This window comes from Acipenser ruthenus, unplaced genomic scaffold, assembly GCF_902713425.1.
Source record: "Acipenser ruthenus unplaced genomic scaffold, fAciRut3.2 maternal haplotype, whole genome shotgun sequence".
NCBI classification, from domain to species: domain Eukaryota; kingdom Metazoa; phylum Chordata; class Actinopteri; order Acipenseriformes; family Acipenseridae; genus Acipenser; species Acipenser ruthenus.
In genome coordinates this window covers 470,272-488,696 of record NW_026708779.1, presented here as the reverse complement: position 1 = coordinate 488,696, position 18,425 = coordinate 470,272, and the positions used below count along the sequence as shown (strand labels likewise).

Here is an 18,425-nt window from a genome sequence, read left to right as displayed (position 1 = left end):
CCAGGGCGACTTACAATTGTTACAAGATATCACATTATCTTTACATACAATTCCCCATTTATACAGTTGGGTTTTTACTGGAGCAATCTAGGTAAAGTACCTTGCTCAAGGGTACAGCAGCAGTGTCCCCCACCTGGGATTGAACCCATGACCCTCCGGTCAAGAGTCCAGAGCCCTAAACACTACTCCACACTGCTGAATAATAATAATGATGATGATGATGATGATGATGGTGATGGTGATGATGATGATGATGATGATGATGATGATGATGATGATGATGAAGAAGCGAGGAGTCGGGAGTTTAATCACAAAACAATTTAAAACAAACGCACAACCAAAAATAAGTAATATATTCTTCATATATTCTTCAGTGATGTTATTGTATCAACCACACACACACACACACACAAAATGCAAACACTGACCGCGGTGTAAACAGGTGTTTAAGTCGCTTTTCAAAGAAATAGCACAACAAGGATGAAGGGTGGGCTTTGTAGATAGCAAATAGACAATATCAGCTTTCAAAATGTGATAGGGATAGACTCGCTATTCTGTATGTGGCCAGTTGGCGATTATGGGGTTAAAATGAAAAGAACCTGCAGCTGACACGCCCTCTGAAAGACAGCAGCAGGACACGTGCTCTTATGTATTTATTATTTATTCATTTATTTGATCTACAACGCATAGTTTTAACAGCGCACAAGTGAAGGAGAGAAGGTCTGGCTCGAACAAACAGCGTCCTGTCCGAAACAAACTCAATATTCAGTCTATGTTTGGTGGCCGGTGTTTAATCTCCATTTTCACTTCATTTAAGACACACAGCAACACGACACGGTTGTTATTCTGTTGCCAAACCCCGCCTCGCTGCGCAGTTTGTGAACTCATTTCATAGCTCCGCTAGTCTGACTTCCTGCAGTTTTCAGTTTCGTTTCTCTAGCTTTCTCCCTGACGGACAGCAGCGATGGCGACAGCGGCGTCTCCAGAGGAGAAGTTCTCCTGCTCCGTGTGTCTGGACCTCTTCACCGAGCCCGCAACCATTCCGTGCGGACACAGCTTCTGCCTGGACTGTATCGGGAGCTACTGGGACCAGAGTGACCAAACCGGCGTGTACAGCTGCCCCCAGTGCCGGGAGACTTTCACTCCTAGGCCCGTTCTGCGCAAAAATAACATCATTAACGAACTGGTAGAGGAATTGAAGAAAACGAGACTCGACTCGAAAAGGTATGTACTGTACCTGTGCTATAGCCCTCTGATAGTACTAAAGAAAATAGATTATCTAAATAGACGCGCTGTTTGTAACTTTGACGCTCAATGACAGCTTCTCCAAACTACTTGAGTCCTAATACTGTGTTTGGAACAAAGCGGAACCCACATCACGTGTGTTGCGTTGGAAGCTTTGTTTGAAATATTTTTCATCGGGTGATTTTGAATGTATAGTGGCGAATCTCTGTTCCCGGAAGCAGGAGCTTCTCACAGGCGGAGGTCGGACGCGAGCCCGGGACCTCCCGCTTTGAAGCATAGCGCCGATCCCGCTGTACAAAACAGGAGCAGAGATCAGGCTTATGTCGTCATGTTTAGATTGCGTCACCTAGCATCCCTGACCTCTAGCCCCGTGCACGCTACAGTATTTCAAAACTTGGTGTGAATTTTATGGTTTGCAAAAATGAATGTAACTTTTATTACCATTTAATGTGTAATGCATGCCTAACATTTCAAGGGGATTCATTCACACGTTGGTGTTTTAAAATGCTTGAACGCGTTGTTTTCCATGTTATTTTATTAAGGGAACCCCCCGCTCCCGCTCCTGTCTCTGCTGAGCCCGGAGACGTGCCTTGTGATTTCTGCCCCAGCGAGATAAAGCGCGGAGCGCTCAGGTCGTGTTTGACGTGCCTGTGCTCGTACTGCGAAGCGCACCTGCAGCCACACTACGAGACCGCGGGGTTGAAGAGGCACGCGCTGGTCCAGCCTCTCAGAGATTTGGAGCAGAAGCTTTGCAAACAGCACCAGAGATTGCTGGAGCTTTACTGCACAACCGATCAGAGATGTATCTGCGCGCTGTGCATAGACAGCGACCACTCGGACCATTCAATTGTCTCATCAGCGAAAGGGAGGGCGGAGAAAAAGGTACACTGTTTAAACTAGAGTGTCAAGGCTTCCTATACTGTGTACAGTGTGTTGAATCCCTTGTACACATTTCATAGTGGTCTACTTTTCATGGTATAATATTTAAAATGCAATTGCTGTATTTTTATATACTACTGTAAACATATATGTGAATGTTAGACACACGCTGGTCCAGCCAATGTTACTGATTATTATTATTATTATTATTATTATTATTATTATTATTATTATTACACATTTTTTAGAAGGTGTTTCTATTAAAATTAGCAATGCTTTGCCAAATCAATCATATCATGTACATTACCATTATAATAATAATAGCACAATACTTTTACTGTTTCTGTTTGACGGTATTGCTTCAGTAATATTGCATCGCTGTGTATCTGTTTCTGCCCATCTTGTTCTGTGCAGAAGGAGCTGGAGGTGAGACAGGCGGAAATAGAAAATCTCATTGAGGAGAGACTGAAAGAGCTGGAGAGACTGAATCAGGCTGTGGAGTCTCTCAAGGTGAGTGCGAGAACAGTCTAACAAAGACATGGTATTGTCAGGGGAGGCGTGTCACTGATCCCCTCCCTCCTCTAACTAGCTCTCGGCACACAAGGAAAGAGCTGAAAGCGAGCAGGTCCTGTCTGAGCTGATCCGCTCCATTGAGAGAATCAGGACGGAGGTGGGAGAGCTGATTGGAGCTAAAGAGAAGGCTGCAGTGAGTCGGGCCGACGAGCAAAGAGAACAACTGGAGCAGGAGATCCAGGAGCTGAGAAAGAGGAAGGCTGAGATGGAGCAGCTTTCTAAGACAGAGGAGCACATCCACTTTCTGCAGGTCAGACCACGTTTCAATGCAGATGCACTGAATGGAGGTTCAGTATCAGGACTTTTAAACACACTGCTGTTTGTTTTTACAATGGGGTTTATCTAGCTGAAAGCACGGTCAATGCTTGTGTTCAGTTTGGTCGCTGGTGTTTCTGTAAGATTCTGGGGTCCTCCTGATTATTTCCTGTACACACTGAAAGACCTCCCCAACTGCTCAGTCCAGTGTTGCAGCCCCTGTGCTGCTTGGCTGATGAATCCTTTTCTCCACACTCCCCCTGTAGAGTTTCCAGTCTGTCTGCGCCCCTCCTGCTGCTCAGCAGCTCTTTGATAACATAGACGACTCTTTCTGGACTCTGAGGAAAGCTGTGTCTCGACTCAAAGACCATGTTGAGGGATTCTGGAAGTTGGAGTTGATGAAAGCAGCTATAGCAGGTTGGTACAATAAATATGTGAGCTGCATAGTACCAGATGCAGTTATAGATATTATTATTATTATTATTATTATTATTATTCTTGTTATTATTTAAACAGCATTAGTTCGATTTCTGCCTTCAGATTTCTTATTTTTGAAGATCAGATCATTTTAAGTGAATTTATGAAGAATATCGTGAGAGATGTTTTGTGTTTTCAGAAGGGCCACAATATGAAAACAACACGTTCCAATGTTTTAGTTATCATACTGTCTGTAGTACAGTAACACCTTTCTCCATTCCACTCTCAGACACATAATCAGAACACTAGGCTTTTCATGAGGGGTCCGTTTTTATCTGCAGCGAGAATACAAGTCTAACTTCTATCTGGAGAATCGCCAATCCAATTCTGTGAAAACTTGACAAGGGATTTCTCCAGCACTGAATATATTTTCCATTTTTCCAAGCGCTCTTTTCCATGTTCCTGACGGCTCAGATTTTGTGTTTATATCTGTGGAGTAGGATGTTTGTATCTGACATGTTCAGTGTGTTATATTGTATATGTTTTACCCCCACTCTCTTCTCCACAGTTGACGTGACTCTGGACCCTGATACAGCACAGCCCAATCTCATCCTGTCTGAGGATGGAAAACAAGTCAAAGATGGGGATAAACAACAGTGTCTCCCTGACAATCCAAAGAGATTTGATAAGAAGATCTTTGTCCTGGGCAGGGAGGGCTTCACCTCAGGGAGACACTACTGGGAGGTGGATGCAGGAGAGAAGATATACTGGGTACTCGGAGTCACCAGAGAGTCTTCTCAGAGGAAGGGGTCTTTCACTGTGGACCCCCAGCAGGGATTCTGGGTTATTTTGTGGAATGAAGAAAATAATCGGTTCAGTGCTCTCACCTCCCCCTGGACTCCCCTCCCCATGAGCCCGAAGCCCCGGAAGCTGGGGGTGTATCTGGATTATGAGGGAGGGCAGCTCTCCTTTTACAATGTGGAGACCAGATCTCACATCTACACTTTCACTGACACCTTCACTGAGAAACTCTATCCGCTCTTTTGTCCTGGTCTTTATTTCTCTGGTAAAAACGCAGCTCCACTGATCATCTGCCTGCATACCTACACAGATTAATACAGATTACCAGCACGAGGAACATGATCACTGGTCCCTCCTTTCTTGTGTTGAAGATATTTTGGTCCCTTGTTTTTCTACTTTTTTTGAGAAATGCAAATATTTTAAAGTAAAAAATACAGTAGCTAAATCTGATCAGTGGGAAGAAAATATATTTTAAAGCCTTATTTAGCACAAGAAAAGCTGTGTTTACAAAAAAGAATTTACTTCTAAAAGAAATAGATTTTTACTCATTTTGTCCACCAGGTGGGGGTGTTGCTCCGTGTAAAATGAATAATGTGACTTTTTTTTTTTTTTTAAAGAGACTTTATGCATGAAATAAATGTAATTTACTTTACAGTATGACAGGGGACCTATTTTTGTGTGACACCAGCCTTGTGTAACCAGAGCTATTGTCCCTCACCTTCCTGGAGTGCTAAATTCACCAAGCAAACAAAAAACTTTTAAAGCAGTTTATTCTAGTTTATTTTTAACAGCATTTATTCAAGAATAGGGATCTTCAGAGGTGACTGTAATCTCTTTCTCTTATTAATACACAATGTTTGTGATTCAGTCATTCTGAGTGCTTCTGGGTTCTGCAGCTCCTCCAATATCGAGTTCTTATCATTTTAAATCTGCCTTTACCTGGCTGTGAGCTGCTGTGATCTCGTCTGGAGAATCCTAACAGCCGGGCGCTGGACTGCCGTCCTCACTCCATTCAAGTCTATATAAATGTAGAGTGGGCGGGGCTGGCAGAGTTGAAAGGTCACGCTGTCACGTGATGTGAATGGACCGCGCAAGGCTATCGGACAGTTAGGATTCACCAGACCAGCTCCCAGCAGATCACAGCCAGGTAAAGGCAGATTGTATAAATAAATAGATAGATAGATAGCTATCGCACTGCATTGTCGCTCTCCAGTGTTGTACACTTCCCATGAAGGATGATGTGGGATGGAAAGACTTTGTGGATTTTTACATTGGAGACTCTGAGTCCTACAGGACTGAATGCAGAACATGGCTTCAGCTGTTTTCTCCGTGATACATGCTTGGATACTTCTACTGGGAAATGCAGCGATGTGTTCAATCTATGAAGTGATGCTATATGTATACACACAGTGCTTTATATAGCACTGGATTGACTTGGGTTGGGGCAGCTATTGATATCTTGTAATATTGATTGATTATTGATATTGTGAACATAGAATCAAATCTAATTTTAAATAAGATAATATTGAAATGTGTGATTATAAATGAAAATAAAGTCTGAAGGATGGATGTTTTGAAATATTTGTATTGTGTTTTAATAGCATTGTTTGCGCTTTGTGATGCTGATTATTTGAATTGCGGGTTTTCAATGATTGTCTCGTTAATGAGCTCATTGAGGTCACGTGGTAAGGTGTGTAATGGTGAGGGGGCGTGTCTATTCACGACAGACTGGGGAAGACCGTCTGGACAAAACGTGGCTTTGTTTTTAACTGTGTTCTTTTTAAATAGTACAGAATAAAGAATGGGAATTTGATCTACGATCTGTTACTATGGTGTCTGACCTCTGTTTGCATCAATTGTGTTCAATGTTGGGATGTAAAGACTTGAAAAACTCCACAGGGAAGCGCATACCGTTTTCTGCCAATGTGACAAACCTATTGTAAATAAAAAAACAACGTAATTCAATATAAATATGACATTGTAATATACACGTGCCTACCTTCCATGAAATAAAATATTCTGAGCAAGCATGCACACGGAGACACGAATGTGTGTAAGAATTTAATCTGAGCTGAACTCCATGTCGGTGTCACACAGAGCGGCACAGCGAGTCCCTGTAAAAGTCTGCATTGCAACCCAGCATAGATATAATGGCCCTGATTATCAAAAGTGTCTCCCGACAGTCCGAAACTCCCGACTATTATCCTGAACGTTGTTTCCATCATAAAATGAAAAACTTTTCCCACAGCTGGAATGGGTGCAATTTAACTATTCAGTATTAAAACGAGACACCTCTATGTTAATGACGTAAATGACAGTTTTTACGTCATTTCAGGATGTCAATCAATGGACAGGTGGGGTTGAAAGGTAGTGAGTGAAAAACAAGAACAGACGCGCGTTTCAGGAGACACATAGAAACAAGAGAAGATACATTTAATAGAACACAATAATAAAGCAAAGTACCTCAGGACAGAGAGAGAGAAACAAAGAAAAAAGTAAATTTAGAGAAGTCATTTCAATGTGATTTTGTAAATGTATGTTCTGTAATCATGCAATTATAGTTTCATATACTCGTTTGAATTTTATGCAAATTAATTACACTTCAGTTTATAAAAATCTATCATGCATCTTATTTCATATTGTACTTTAGTGATATAATTTACACTTCCTGTAAACTGCGCTGTGTTTAAATATGAATCTTGCATTGTAATAATAATGATCTTTATTTTATATAGCGGCTCTCATAGTGGATCACCATCACAAAGCGCTTTACAAAATACGAGACTAGGGTGTGTGAACGATGCATGAGCTGCAGAGTCACTTACAATTACATCTCGCCCGAGAGACGGAGCACAAGGAGGTTCAGCGACTTGCTCAGGGTCACACACACACAGGGAGTCAGTGGCTGCTGCAGAGTCACTTCCAATAGGAGCTCGTTTGTTTGACGTCTCATCCTGAAGGACGGAGCACAAGGAGGTTCAGTGACTTGCTCAGGGTCACACACACACACAGGGAGTCAGTGGCTGAGCTGGGATTTTAACCTACTGGTTACAAGCCCGTTTCTTTAACCACTGGACCACAGAGTCTCCCTGTACTTTAACTCTGTACTGCCCTGTGACACTTGTGTAAGGCGCCTGCCAAATAATAATAATAATAATAATAATAATAATAATAATAATAATAATAATAATAATAATAATAATAATAATAATAATAATAACCTGTGTTAAAGAATGACTCAGCTGTGAGTAATACTGGCAGCACGACACGGTGGTTGTTCTGTTGCCAAAGCCCGCCTCGCTGTGCTCCTTTGCGCGCTCATTTCATAGCTCCGCTAGTCTGACTTCCCGGAGTTTTAAGTTTCGTTTCTCCAGCTTTCTCCCTGACGGACAGCAGCGATGGCGACAGCGGCGTCTCCAGAGGAGAAGTTCTCCTGCTCCATATGTCTGGACCTCTTCACCGAGCCCGGAACCGTTCCGTGCGGACACAGCTTCTGCCTGGACTGCATCGGGAGCTACTGGGACCTGAGTGACCAAACCGGCGACTACAGCTGCCCCCAGTGCCGGGAGACTTTCACTCCCAGGCCCGTTCTGCGCAAAAGCAACGTCCTTAACGAACTGGTGGAGGAATTGAAGAAAACGAGAGGACTCGACTCGAAAAGGTATGTACTGTACCTGTGCTATAGCCCTCTGATAGTACTAAAGAAAATATATTCTCGAAATAGGCGCGCTGTTTGTAATTTTGGCGCGCAATGACAGCCTCTCCAAACTACTTCAGTTCTGATACTGTGTTGGAACAAAGCGGAGCCCACATCGCGTGTGTTGCGTTGGAAGCTTTGTTTGAAATATCTCTGTGTGTTTAAAATGTAATGTGTATTTTTCATTTGGTGATTTTGAATAGATTTTAAACCTGGTGTTCATTTTAACATTAAAAAAATGAATGGACCATTTATTACCATTTAATGTGTAATGCATGCTTAACATTTCAAAGGGATTCATTCACACGATTTCTGCAGGACCTTGTACTCGATATACTGCATTACATACACTGCATTGTCAATATGAAGTCCCGTTGGTGTTTTAAAATGCTTGAACGCGTTGTTTTCCATGTTATTTTATTAAGGGAACCCCCCGCTCCCGCTCCTGTCTCTGCTGAGCTCGGAGACGTGCCTTGTGATTTCTGCCCCACCGAGTTAAAGCGCGGAGCGGTCAGGTCGTGTTTGACTTGCCGGGGCTCGTACTGCGAAGCGCACCTGCAGCCACACTACGAGACCGCGGGGTTGAAGAGGCACGCGCTGGTCCAGCCTCTCAGAGATTTGGAGCAGAAGCTTTGCAAACAGCACCAGAGATTGCTGGAGCTTTACTGCAGAACCGATCAGAGCTGTATCTGCATGACGTGTACTCTCAAAGATCACCACACCCACGCTGCTATCCTAGCAGAGGAAGGGAGAGCGGAGAAACAGGTATGCGTCTGTAAAAAAAAAGCCGAGTTTCTTTCTCAAGTGACAAAATATCTTATTTCGCGGCATCTCACGGTGCAAAAATAGCTATTTTCCAAGATATTTCACGATTTAAACATAATATTTATTAAAGCAGAAAAAATAGTCTTGTCACATTCAATCAAAATTGATCATTTTCTCTAGAGTTATTATGCAAATAATGCTCCTAAATTTTGAAATCTTATTTGACCAACAGTTAATGTTAAATTGCAAAATATTTCGGTTTTTTTTACACTGTTATATTAGACCAGCAAGAGAGAGGGCGGAGAAAGAGGTGGGTGCAATGTATGAGTTTGTATTTCTGTGCTGTGTTTGTATTTCTGTGCTGTGTGTGTGTGTTTGTATTTCTATGCTGTGTTTGTATTTCTATGCTGTGTTTGTATTTCTATGCTGTGTTTGTATTTCTATGCTGTGTTTGTGTGTTTGTATTTCTATGCTGTGTGTGTTTGTATTTCTATGCTGTGTGTGTGTTTGTATTTCTGTGCTGTGTTTGTATTTCTATGCTGTGTTTGTATTTCTGTGCTGTGTTTGTATTTCTGTGCTGTGTGTGTGTGTTTGTATTTCTATGCTGTGTTTGTATTTCTATGCTGTGTTTGTATTTCTATGCTGTGTTTGTATTTCTATGCTGTGTTTGTATTTCTATGCTGTGTGTGTGTGTTTGTATTTCTATGCTGTGTTTGTATTTCTATGCTGTGTTTGTATTTCTGTGCTGTGTTTGTATTTCTATGCTGTGTTTGTATTTCTATGCTGTGTTTGTATTTCTGTGCTGTGTTTGTATTTCTGTGCTGTGTTTGTATTTCTATGCTGTGTTTGTATTTCTATGCTGTGTTTGTATTTCTATGCTGTGTTTGTATTTCTATGCTGTGTTTGTATTTCTGTGCTGTGTTTGTATTTCTATGCTGTGTGTGTGTGTTTGTATTTCTGTGCTGTGTTTGTATTTCTATGCTGTGTGTGTGTTTGCATTTCTATGCTGTGTTTGTATTTCTATGCTGTGTTTGTATTTCTATGCTGTGTGTGTGTGTTTGTATTTCTGTGCTGTGTTTGTATTTCTATGCTGTGTGTGTGTTTGTATTTCTATGCTGTGTTTGTATTTCTATGCTGTGTTTGTATTTCTATGCTGTGTTTGTATTTCTATGCTGTGTGTGTGTGTTTGTATTTCTATGCTGTGTTTGTATTTCTGTGCTGTGTTTGTATTTCTGTGCTGTGTTTGTATTTCTATGCTGTGTTTGTATTTCTGTGCTGTGTTTGTATTTCTGTGCTGTGTTTGTATTTCTATGCTGTGTTTGTATTTCTATGCTGTGTTTGTATTTCTATGCTGTGTTTGTATTTCTATGCTGTGTGTGTGTTTGTATTTCTATGCTGTGTGTGTGTGTTTGTATTTCTATGCTGTGTGTGTGTGTTTGTATTTCTATGCTGTGTTTGTATTTCTATGCTGTGTTTGTATTTCTATGCTGTGTTTGTATTTCTGTGCTGTGTTTGTATTTCTATGCTGTGTTTGTATTTCTATGCTGTGTTTGTATTTCTATGCTGTGTGTGTGTGTTTGTATTTCTATGCTGTGTGTGTGTGTTTGTATTTCTATGCTGTGTTTGTATTTCTATGCTGTGTTTGTATTTCTGTGCTGTGTTTGTATTTCTATGCTGTGTTTGTATTTCTATGCTGTGTTTGTATTTCTGTGCTGTGTGTGTGTGTTTGTATTTCTATGCTGTGTTTGTGTGTTTGTATTTCTATGCTGTGTGTGTGTTTGTATTTCTATGCTGTGTTTGTATTTCTATGCTGTGTTTGTATTTCTATGCTGTGTGTGTGTGTTTGTATTTCTATGCTGTGTTTGTATTTCTATGCTGTGTGTGTGTGTTTGTATTTCTATGCTGTGTTTGTATTTCTATGCTGTGTGTGTGTGTTTGTATTTCTATGCTGTGTTTGTATTTCTATGCTGTGTGTGTGTGTTTGTATTTCTATACTGTGTTTGTATTTCTATGCTGTGTTTGTATTTCTATGCTGTGTTTGTATTTCTATGCTGTGTTTGTATTTCTATGCTGTGTGTGTGTGTTTGTATTTCTATGCTGTGTTTGTATTTCTATGCTGTGTGAGTTTGTATTTCTAATCTGGTATAGCTTGTTAACTAGAACGTTGTCCAGAAGGTGCTCCAGGTTTTGAGACAGTCCATTCAATAAGTGCAGTCGCACTGGCAGGCTGACAGTACAAATTGAGAACATTGCAATGCATGTGTTGTTTTATCTATTGCTAATGGATTATGAGATGTTTAACTGCTGGTTATCTCTTGAATATTCATTTGAATGATGTTCTATCCCATCAAACTGCCTTGAAATGGATTCACCCCAAACTTAGCAATCCTGCACTTGTGGATCCAGTCAAACTGAACAGATTGAATCACAGACAATGTAACCACTAGAACTTGACTATCTTCAGTGAACTAAAAACAATATTTTACTGTCAAAGAGCAGCAAGCAGACCATGTTTTTTTTACATGAATTATTTCTTAGCAGGCACCCTTATCCAGGGCGACTTACAATTGTTACAAGATATCACATTATTTTTACATACAATTACCCATTTTTACAGTTGGTATGAGGCTGTGTGGTCCAGTGGTTAAAGAAAAGGGCTTGTAACCAGAAGGTCCCTGTTTCAAATCCCACCTCACCCACTGACTCATTGTTTGACCCTGAGCAAGTCACTTAACCTCCTTGTGCTCCGTTTTTCGGGTGAGACGTAATTGTAAGTGACTCTGCAGCTGATGCATAGTTCACACCCACTAGTCTCTGTAAGTCGCCTTGGATAAAGGCGTCTGCTAAATAAACACATAATAATAATACATATTTTCTATCTACATTATTATTATTATTATTATTATTATTATTATAATACAGTTCACATGGCTGTGCTTTGTGTGAGAGAACACAAACAAATGAAACTTCAGAAGCACTAAAAAGAAAATAAATTAACTTTCTGTTTGTTATTATTATTATTATTATTATTATTATTATTATTATTATTACATCATTTTTAAATGATGTTTCTATTAAAATTAACAATGCTTTGCCAAATCAATCATATCATGTACATTACCATTATAATAATAATAGCACAGTATTTTTACTGTTTCAGTTTGACAGTATTGCTTCAGTAATATTGCATTGTTGTGTATCTGTTTCTGCCCATCTTGTTCTGTGCAGAAGGAGCTGGGGAAAAGACAGGCGGAAATAGGAAATCTCATTGAAGAGAGACTGAAAGAGCTGGAGAGACTGAATCAGGCTGTGGAGTCTCTCAAGGTGAGTGCGAGAACAGTCTAACAAAGACATGGTATTGTCAGGGGGTGCGTGTCACTGATCCCCTCCCTCCTCTAACTAGCTGTCGGCACACAAGGAAAGGGCTGAAAGCGAGCAGGTCCTGTCTGAGCTGATCCGGTCCATTGAGAGAATCAGGACGGAGGTGAGAGAGCTGATTGGAGCTAAAGAGAAGGCTGCAGTGAGTCGGGCCAACGAGCAAAGAGAACAACTGGAGCAGGAGATCCAGGAGCTGAGAAAGAGGAAGGCTGAGATGGAGCAGCTTTCTGAGACAGAGGATCACATCCACTTTCTGCAGGTCAGACCATGTTTCAATGCAGATGCACTGAATGGGGGTTCAGTATCAGGACTTTTAAACACACTGCTGTTTGTTTTTACAATGGGGTTTATCTAGCTCAAAGCACAGTCAATGCTTGTGTTCAGTTTGGTCGCTGGTCTTTCTGTAAGATTCTGGGGTCTCCCTGATTATTTCCTGTACACACTGAAAGACCTCCCCAGCTGCTGAGTCCAGTGTTGCAGCCCCTGTGCTGCTTGGCTGATGAATCCTTTTCTCCACACTCCCCCTGTAGAGTTTCCAGTCTGTCTGCGCCCCTCCTGCTGCTCAGCAGCTCTTTGATAACATAGACGACTCTTTCTGGACTCTGAGGAAAGCTGTGTCTCGACTCAAAGACCACCTTGAGGGATTCTGGAAGGTGGAGTTGATGAAAGCAACTATAGCAGGTTGGTGCAAATAATATGTGAGCTGTCAGTACAAAATCACTGGTGCACCAGATGCAATAGTAGGATTCAATAAGATTGAATAATTATAACTCAGGTTATGCAGAATAGTGCTGGAGATGCTGTGGGACAATAATAATAATTAACAGCAGGGTGCGGTGTTTCACAGTGATTTCTGTTAAGCAGGAACAAACTTCTCTGAGCTTCAATAAGATTGAAGAGGTGCGAGAGGTGCTTTGAGGTTTCATAAGATCTCCAGTTTGGAAAATAATAATTCAAACCAGCAGGGGGCGGTGTTTCTAGTCTTGCACAGGTTTCTGTCATACAGTAATGATCAAAACAACTTAATACTTTTCAAGTGAGATGTTTTCCCAACTTTTGCCAGTAAAACCATAATTTTACTTATTTCTATATAATCAATGGTGTCAAAACTTACGGAGGACATTCTTTATTCCTATTGAGGTCTTATTATTATTATTATTATTATTATTATTATTTATTTCTTAGCAGACGCCCTTATCCAGAGTGACTCACAATTGTTACAAGATATCACATTATTTTTACATACAATTACCCATTTATACAGTTGGTTTTTTTACTGGAGCAATCTAGGTAAAGTACCTTGCTCAAGGGTACAGCAGCAGTGTCTCCCACCTGGGATTATTATTATTATTATTATTTATTTCTTAGCAGACGCCCTTATCCAGGGCGACTTACAATCGCAAGCAAATACAAATACATTCAAGTGTTACAATATAAGTCATACAATAAGAACAAGAAATACAATAATTCTCAAGTGTGACAAACCACAATTCAATAATACAGCAGATAATAGTGAAAGTTACATCAGGATATGATTAAGTAGTGATAGTTACATCAGGATATGATTAAGTACAAAATACTACAGATTAAACATCGTGAACCCACGATGCTCCGGTCAAGAGTCCAGAGCCCTAACCTCTACCCCACACTGCTGCCCCCATTGTTATGTAGTCTGCGCCCCTCATTGTTATGTAGTTCAAAGTTGTCTACTTTCTTTTTCATAGCTCTGATTTTGTATTGACACCCGTGGAGTAGGATGTATGTTACTGACATGCTTTATACCCACCGTATCTTCTCTGCTCCACAGTTGACGTGACTCTGGACCCTGATACAGCACAGCCCCATCTCATCCTCTCTAAGGATGGAAAACAAGTCAAAGATGGGAATAAACGACAACCTCTCCCTGACAATCCAAAGAGGTTTGATGAGTTTATCTATGTCCTGGGCAGGGAGGGCTTCACCTCAGGGAGACACTACTGGGAGGTGGAGGTGGGGGACAAGATCAGCTGGGGACTCGGAGTCACCAGAGAGTCTTCTCAGAGGAAGGGGGGTATCACTGAGAACCCACAGCAGGGATTCTGGACCATTTGGTGGAACGAGGAAAAGAATCGGTTCAGCGCTCTCACCAACCCCCAGATCCACCTCCCCAGGAGCCAGAAGCTACGGAAGCTGGGGGCGTATCTGGATTATGAGGGAGGGCAGCTCTCCTTTTACAATGTGGAGACCAGATCTCACATCTACACTTTCACCGACACCTTCACAGAGAAGCTCTATCCGCTCTTTTGTCCTGGTCTTTATTCCTCTGGTAGAAACACAGCTCCACTGATCATCTGCCCGCATACCTACACAGATTAATACAGATTACTAGCACCAGGAACACGATCACTGCCCCACCCTTTTTATTGCATTAAAAAATGTTCCTTCCTTGTTTTTATGCTTTTATACACACTTCATGTTGTCATCTCCATGTCATGTGAAATGGAAAAAAAATATATAACACCGATGTAACAAAACCATGAATAAACTGGAGAATTTAATTCAAGTGGGTTTTGTGTGTGTGTTATTTTGTCCAACCCCCCCCCCCCCCCCAAAAAAAAAACCTGCTGGTATTTAAGATTAAAGTCGTAGAAATTAAACTGGGGATCCATCTGGCTCTGTATAGAATGCATAAGAAGTAAAGCTAAAACTCTGGCTTTCTTCTCCGTTACTTGATTCAAATGCTGGATTTATTTCTCACTGCACCCTGACCCTTGCCTGGTGTTTGAAATCATTTTGAATGACTCTGATTACAGTTTCTCAGTAGTAAGAAATGTTGCCCTTCAATAGACTGACCCGGACACAAGACTGAAAGTTTAAGGAGAGGATGCGTTATTTTTAATAACACACACACACACACACACACACACACACAAACAAACACCTAGCTCTTACGAGCGCTGACTAAACACAAGCTCTTATTAACTTCATCAGCTTTATTCATAATACACTTTACACGTTTAGGAAATGGAAACGAACACCCCTTATATACATTAATCTCATATGGAGAGCTTCTCTGTGCAATTGTATGCTCCCAAAAACTCTCGACATCCCTGCATGTGTAGTTACTTCACTAGCTGTAACCTAGTTGCAATAGCAGGGAATCCCCAGCAGAGGGCAGTCCTGGTGCATGAGTTTCTCCTTATTGGAAACTTCAGAATGGATCTACAGCTCTGGCCAATAGTGTTGCGTCATCACCCTGTGGAATGAACTCCTTCTGCTTCATCAAGTCGAATGGAACCTACGTTAATAATGTTGACTTATCTCCATATACTTAACGAAAAACTGACAGCAATAGAAAAATTTCACCTTTCCGAAATCTAACTAAAATACTATTATTATGGCTTCCGGTATAGACTTTTGCAATATTATTTGGTAGTTTGTTTGTTTAATTACATGATGTTAAATTTATATATATATATATATAAAATAAAACTGCACAACAAAATGCAAAATTTTTATTTATTGTTATTAATAATAATAATAATAATAATAATAATAATAATACCATAGCAGTTCTTCGTTTTACACCACATTCAGTAAATGTGTTAGAATATGAATCGATGACATTGAAGCTGTATTAATCCAGAGAGGATATCCAATCAATCAATCAATCAATCTTTATTTTATATAGCGCCTTTCATAGCGGACCTCCATCACAAAGCGCTTTACAAGATGCAGTAACACCAAGAAAATCCATAACTTTAAATACAGAGAAATGCATCATACACGATATAAAAACAATGCATAATACATTAGACAAAGACACGGAGATGTGATCCCTTTTACTGGACGAACGAAGCAATAATACACCAGACGCTTTTCAGACCTCAGAGGTCTCTTCTGCAGTGGGAAAGTAGGAGAGAGAGAGAGATTGATGTTGATATTCAAAGATGGCATTTTCCACCTGCAGAAGAGACCTCTGAGGTCTGGAAAGCGTGTGATGTATTATCGTTTCGTTCGTCCGTGTCTTTGTCTAGAATATTAATTCAAAGTGTATTGTTTTGTTCATGTAATAATGAGTTGCCTGTCTACACATACAGCTAATTGTTTTATACACTGTAAAAAAAACCCTGTCAAATGTGTTTTTAATATTAAGGAGACTGTGTGGTCCAGTGTTTAAAGAAAAGGGCTTGTAACCAAGCGGTCCCCGGTTCAAATCCCACCTCAGCCACTGACTCACTGTGTGACCCTGAGCAAGTCACTGAACCTCCTTGTGCTCCGTCTTTTGGGTGAGACGTAGTTGTAAGTGACTCTGCAGCTGATGCACAGCTCACACACCCTAGTCTCTGTAAGTCGCCTTGGATAAAGGCGTCTGCTAAATAAACACATAATAATAACCAGAAAAAGATATCGGATTTAAATATTCACATGCGACTTTTTCTTCAATCAAACGTGATAATGTGATACTAGGATGATCACGTGTTTAGAGATAATAATAATAATAATAATAATAATAATAATAATAATAATAATAATAATAATAATAATAATAATAATGTTAGACCTATTCATCAGCGATATAAAGTAACATTAATCTGTATACGTCCGAACACGCATGTACCCGATGATTTAAGCCTCTGGAGTTTGGATACAGTAAAACAGCTATGACTGCAATAGCTAAACGATTTAGCTCTCATTTCTCAGGGCCGCATCTGCAATAGCGAGACAAAACAGACCGAAGTTGTTTTTTACACCCACGCTGAGTAATTCTGCTATTTCAAGGCGTCACCAACCCCATATCCTGTTTGGTATTCATTTTGGTTGGACTGTAACATTTAATTGCCTGTATAGCCAGCTCTGGGCAATCGTTTTGCATCACCCTCTATATAGAATGACCTGATTCTGCTTTATAGAGTCCAATGAAAGCTGCTGAATAATTTTCCCTTGTTAACATATTGAATTCCACACCCTCTATATAAAATTACCTGATTCTGCTTCATAGAGTCCAATGAAAGCTGCTGAATAATGTTCCCTTGTTAACATATTGAATTCCATGAATATATAAACATGAATATGAGGTTAAATAAAATATATAAATTATGTTCATTATATATATATATATATATATATATATATATATATATATATATATATATATATATATATATATATAAATATATAAAATGAGTCTCAATCCTAAAATTCTAGGTGATGCAAAATATTTGGCCACAGCTGTATTTGCATTTTTTTCAATCGATTATCCCATAATAAGATAGGAAGTATTGATCCAGAGTTAAGTCTAAGTTTATTATACACACAAAATTATGTTTGCTGTTTTGCTGTTGCAAGTAACTAATGCAGAATACTTAAAAGCCATTGACAAGATCAAGTAAACGACATGCAGATAATGCAAGTTTATCGCAGATTCAGAAAACAGCGTTTTCTAAACACCAAACCCTTGCCGAATCTGCGCCCTAGTTGTTTGTAACTCGTTCTCACTGTAGCATAAGCAATTGAAAACCGTGCATGTATTTTGCATGATGAAAACACATCAGGGATTAAATGCGCACTACAGACACCCAGAACTGTATTGCCCCTTAAAACCAAACCATGTGTTTTTTATTAAGCACACGTCATTAACTGCGGTCCTCGTATTTACAGTGCAAACGTTATTAAAAAATTGACATGGCAAGATTCATTCATTTTTCTATACATAATCGACATCGTGTTTGCTAACCTATAAGAGACTGGCCAATCAGCAGAAATATTATTATTATTATTATTATTATTATTATTATTATTATTATTATTATTATTATTATTATTATTATTATTATTATTATTTATTTATTTATTTATTTATTTATTTATTTATTTATTTCTTAGCAGACGCCCTTATCCAGGGCGACCTACAATTGTTAGAAGATATCACATTATTTTTACATACAATTACACAATTTTTTTACACATTATTTTTACATACAATTACCCATTTATACAGTTGGGTTTTTACTGGAGCAATCTAGGTAAAGTACCTTGCTCAAGGGTACAGCAGCAGTGTCCAACAGATGGGATTGAACCCACGAACCTCCTTACAATAATGTCATTTCGATATTTCGTCATTGATAGCTGGGACAAATTCAGAGCTGCTTACCCCGGATTTGTAAAGCTAAATTCTGACTTGGGGAGCATTTGTGATGGAAAACGTGATAATTTGTTAAGCTAATTAAAACACGGGTCTGGCGTTCTGTGGGAGTCTGGTTCCTCGAAGCGAAAAGTTGCGTGTGTTATGACATCATAATGGCGCACTTAAATATCCCTGATTTGAGATCGAATGATTTATCAAGCGTCTCATCTCTGGAACGCCTTCTCTTCGAGCATAAAAAAGAGCCTCTTCAAAATACTTTTTTTTTTGTATTTATTTATTTTATATTCG

The 18,425-nt window shown here is 39.8% G+C and overlaps 2 protein-coding genes across 3 annotated transcripts; both read left to right on the top strand.

The window, feature by feature from the left end:
• Positions 1 to 713: 713 nt before the first annotated feature.
• LOC117410097 (E3 ubiquitin-protein ligase TRIM39-like) lies at positions 714 to 5,990 on the top strand. Its single transcript, XM_059021762.1, has 6 exons — positions 714 to 1,224; positions 1,788 to 2,127; positions 2,539 to 2,634; positions 2,714 to 2,947; positions 3,219 to 3,369; positions 3,938 to 5,990. Exons 1-6 carry the CDS (start codon positions 965 to 967, stop codon positions 4,483 to 4,485), a joined length of 1,629 nt encoding a protein of 542 aa, XP_058877745.1. The 5' UTR covers positions 714 to 964; the 3' UTR covers positions 4,486 to 5,990.
• A 1,430-nt stretch (positions 5,991 to 7,420) lies between these two features.
• Positions 7,421 to 14,552, top strand: LOC117410095 (E3 ubiquitin-protein ligase TRIM39-like). Of its 2 annotated transcripts, none has more exons than XM_059021759.1 (6): positions 7,421 to 7,831; positions 8,293 to 8,632; positions 11,861 to 11,956; positions 12,036 to 12,269; positions 12,541 to 12,691; positions 13,818 to 14,552. In XM_059021759.1, exons 1-6 carry the CDS (start codon positions 7,569 to 7,571, stop codon positions 14,363 to 14,365), a joined length of 1,632 nt encoding a protein of 543 aa, XP_058877742.1. In that variant the 5' UTR covers positions 7,421 to 7,568; the 3' UTR covers positions 14,366 to 14,552. The 2 variants fall into 2 exon arrangements, with proteins under 2 accessions (XP_058877742.1, XP_058877743.1); XM_059021760.1 differs by lacking the exon at positions 7,421 to 7,831 and adding an exon at positions 7,989 to 8,035.
• The last annotated feature ends 3,873 nt before the right edge of the window (positions 14,553 to 18,425 follow it).

What these genes read in the sequence shown, in the direction of transcription:
- LOC117410095 (XM_059021759.1), top strand. Translation starts at nt 7,569, where the DNA reads ATGGCGACAGCGGCGTCTCCAGAGGAGAAGTTCTCCTGCTCCATATGT. An exon ending in AGAGGACTCGACTCGAAAAG is followed by an intron (nt 7,832 to 8,292) that starts GTATGTACTGTA and finishes TATTTTATTAAG; the next exon opens with GGAACCCCCCGCTCCCGCTC. An exon ending in AGGCTGTGGAGTCTCTCAAG is followed by an intron (nt 11,957 to 12,035) that starts GTGAGTGCGAGA and finishes TCCTCTAACTAG; the next exon opens with CTGTCGGCACACAAGGAAAG.
- LOC117410097 (XM_059021762.1), top strand. Translation starts at nt 965, where the DNA reads ATGGCGACAGCGGCGTCTCCAGAGGAGAAGTTCTCCTGCTCCGTGTGT. An exon ending in AGGCTGTGGAGTCTCTCAAG is followed by an intron (nt 2,635 to 2,713) that starts GTGAGTGCGAGA and finishes TCCTCTAACTAG; the next exon opens with CTCTCGGCACACAAGGAAAG. An exon ending in AGCACATCCACTTTCTGCAG is followed by an intron (nt 2,948 to 3,218) that starts GTCAGACCACGT and finishes CTCCCCCTGTAG; the next exon opens with AGTTTCCAGTCTGTCTGCGC.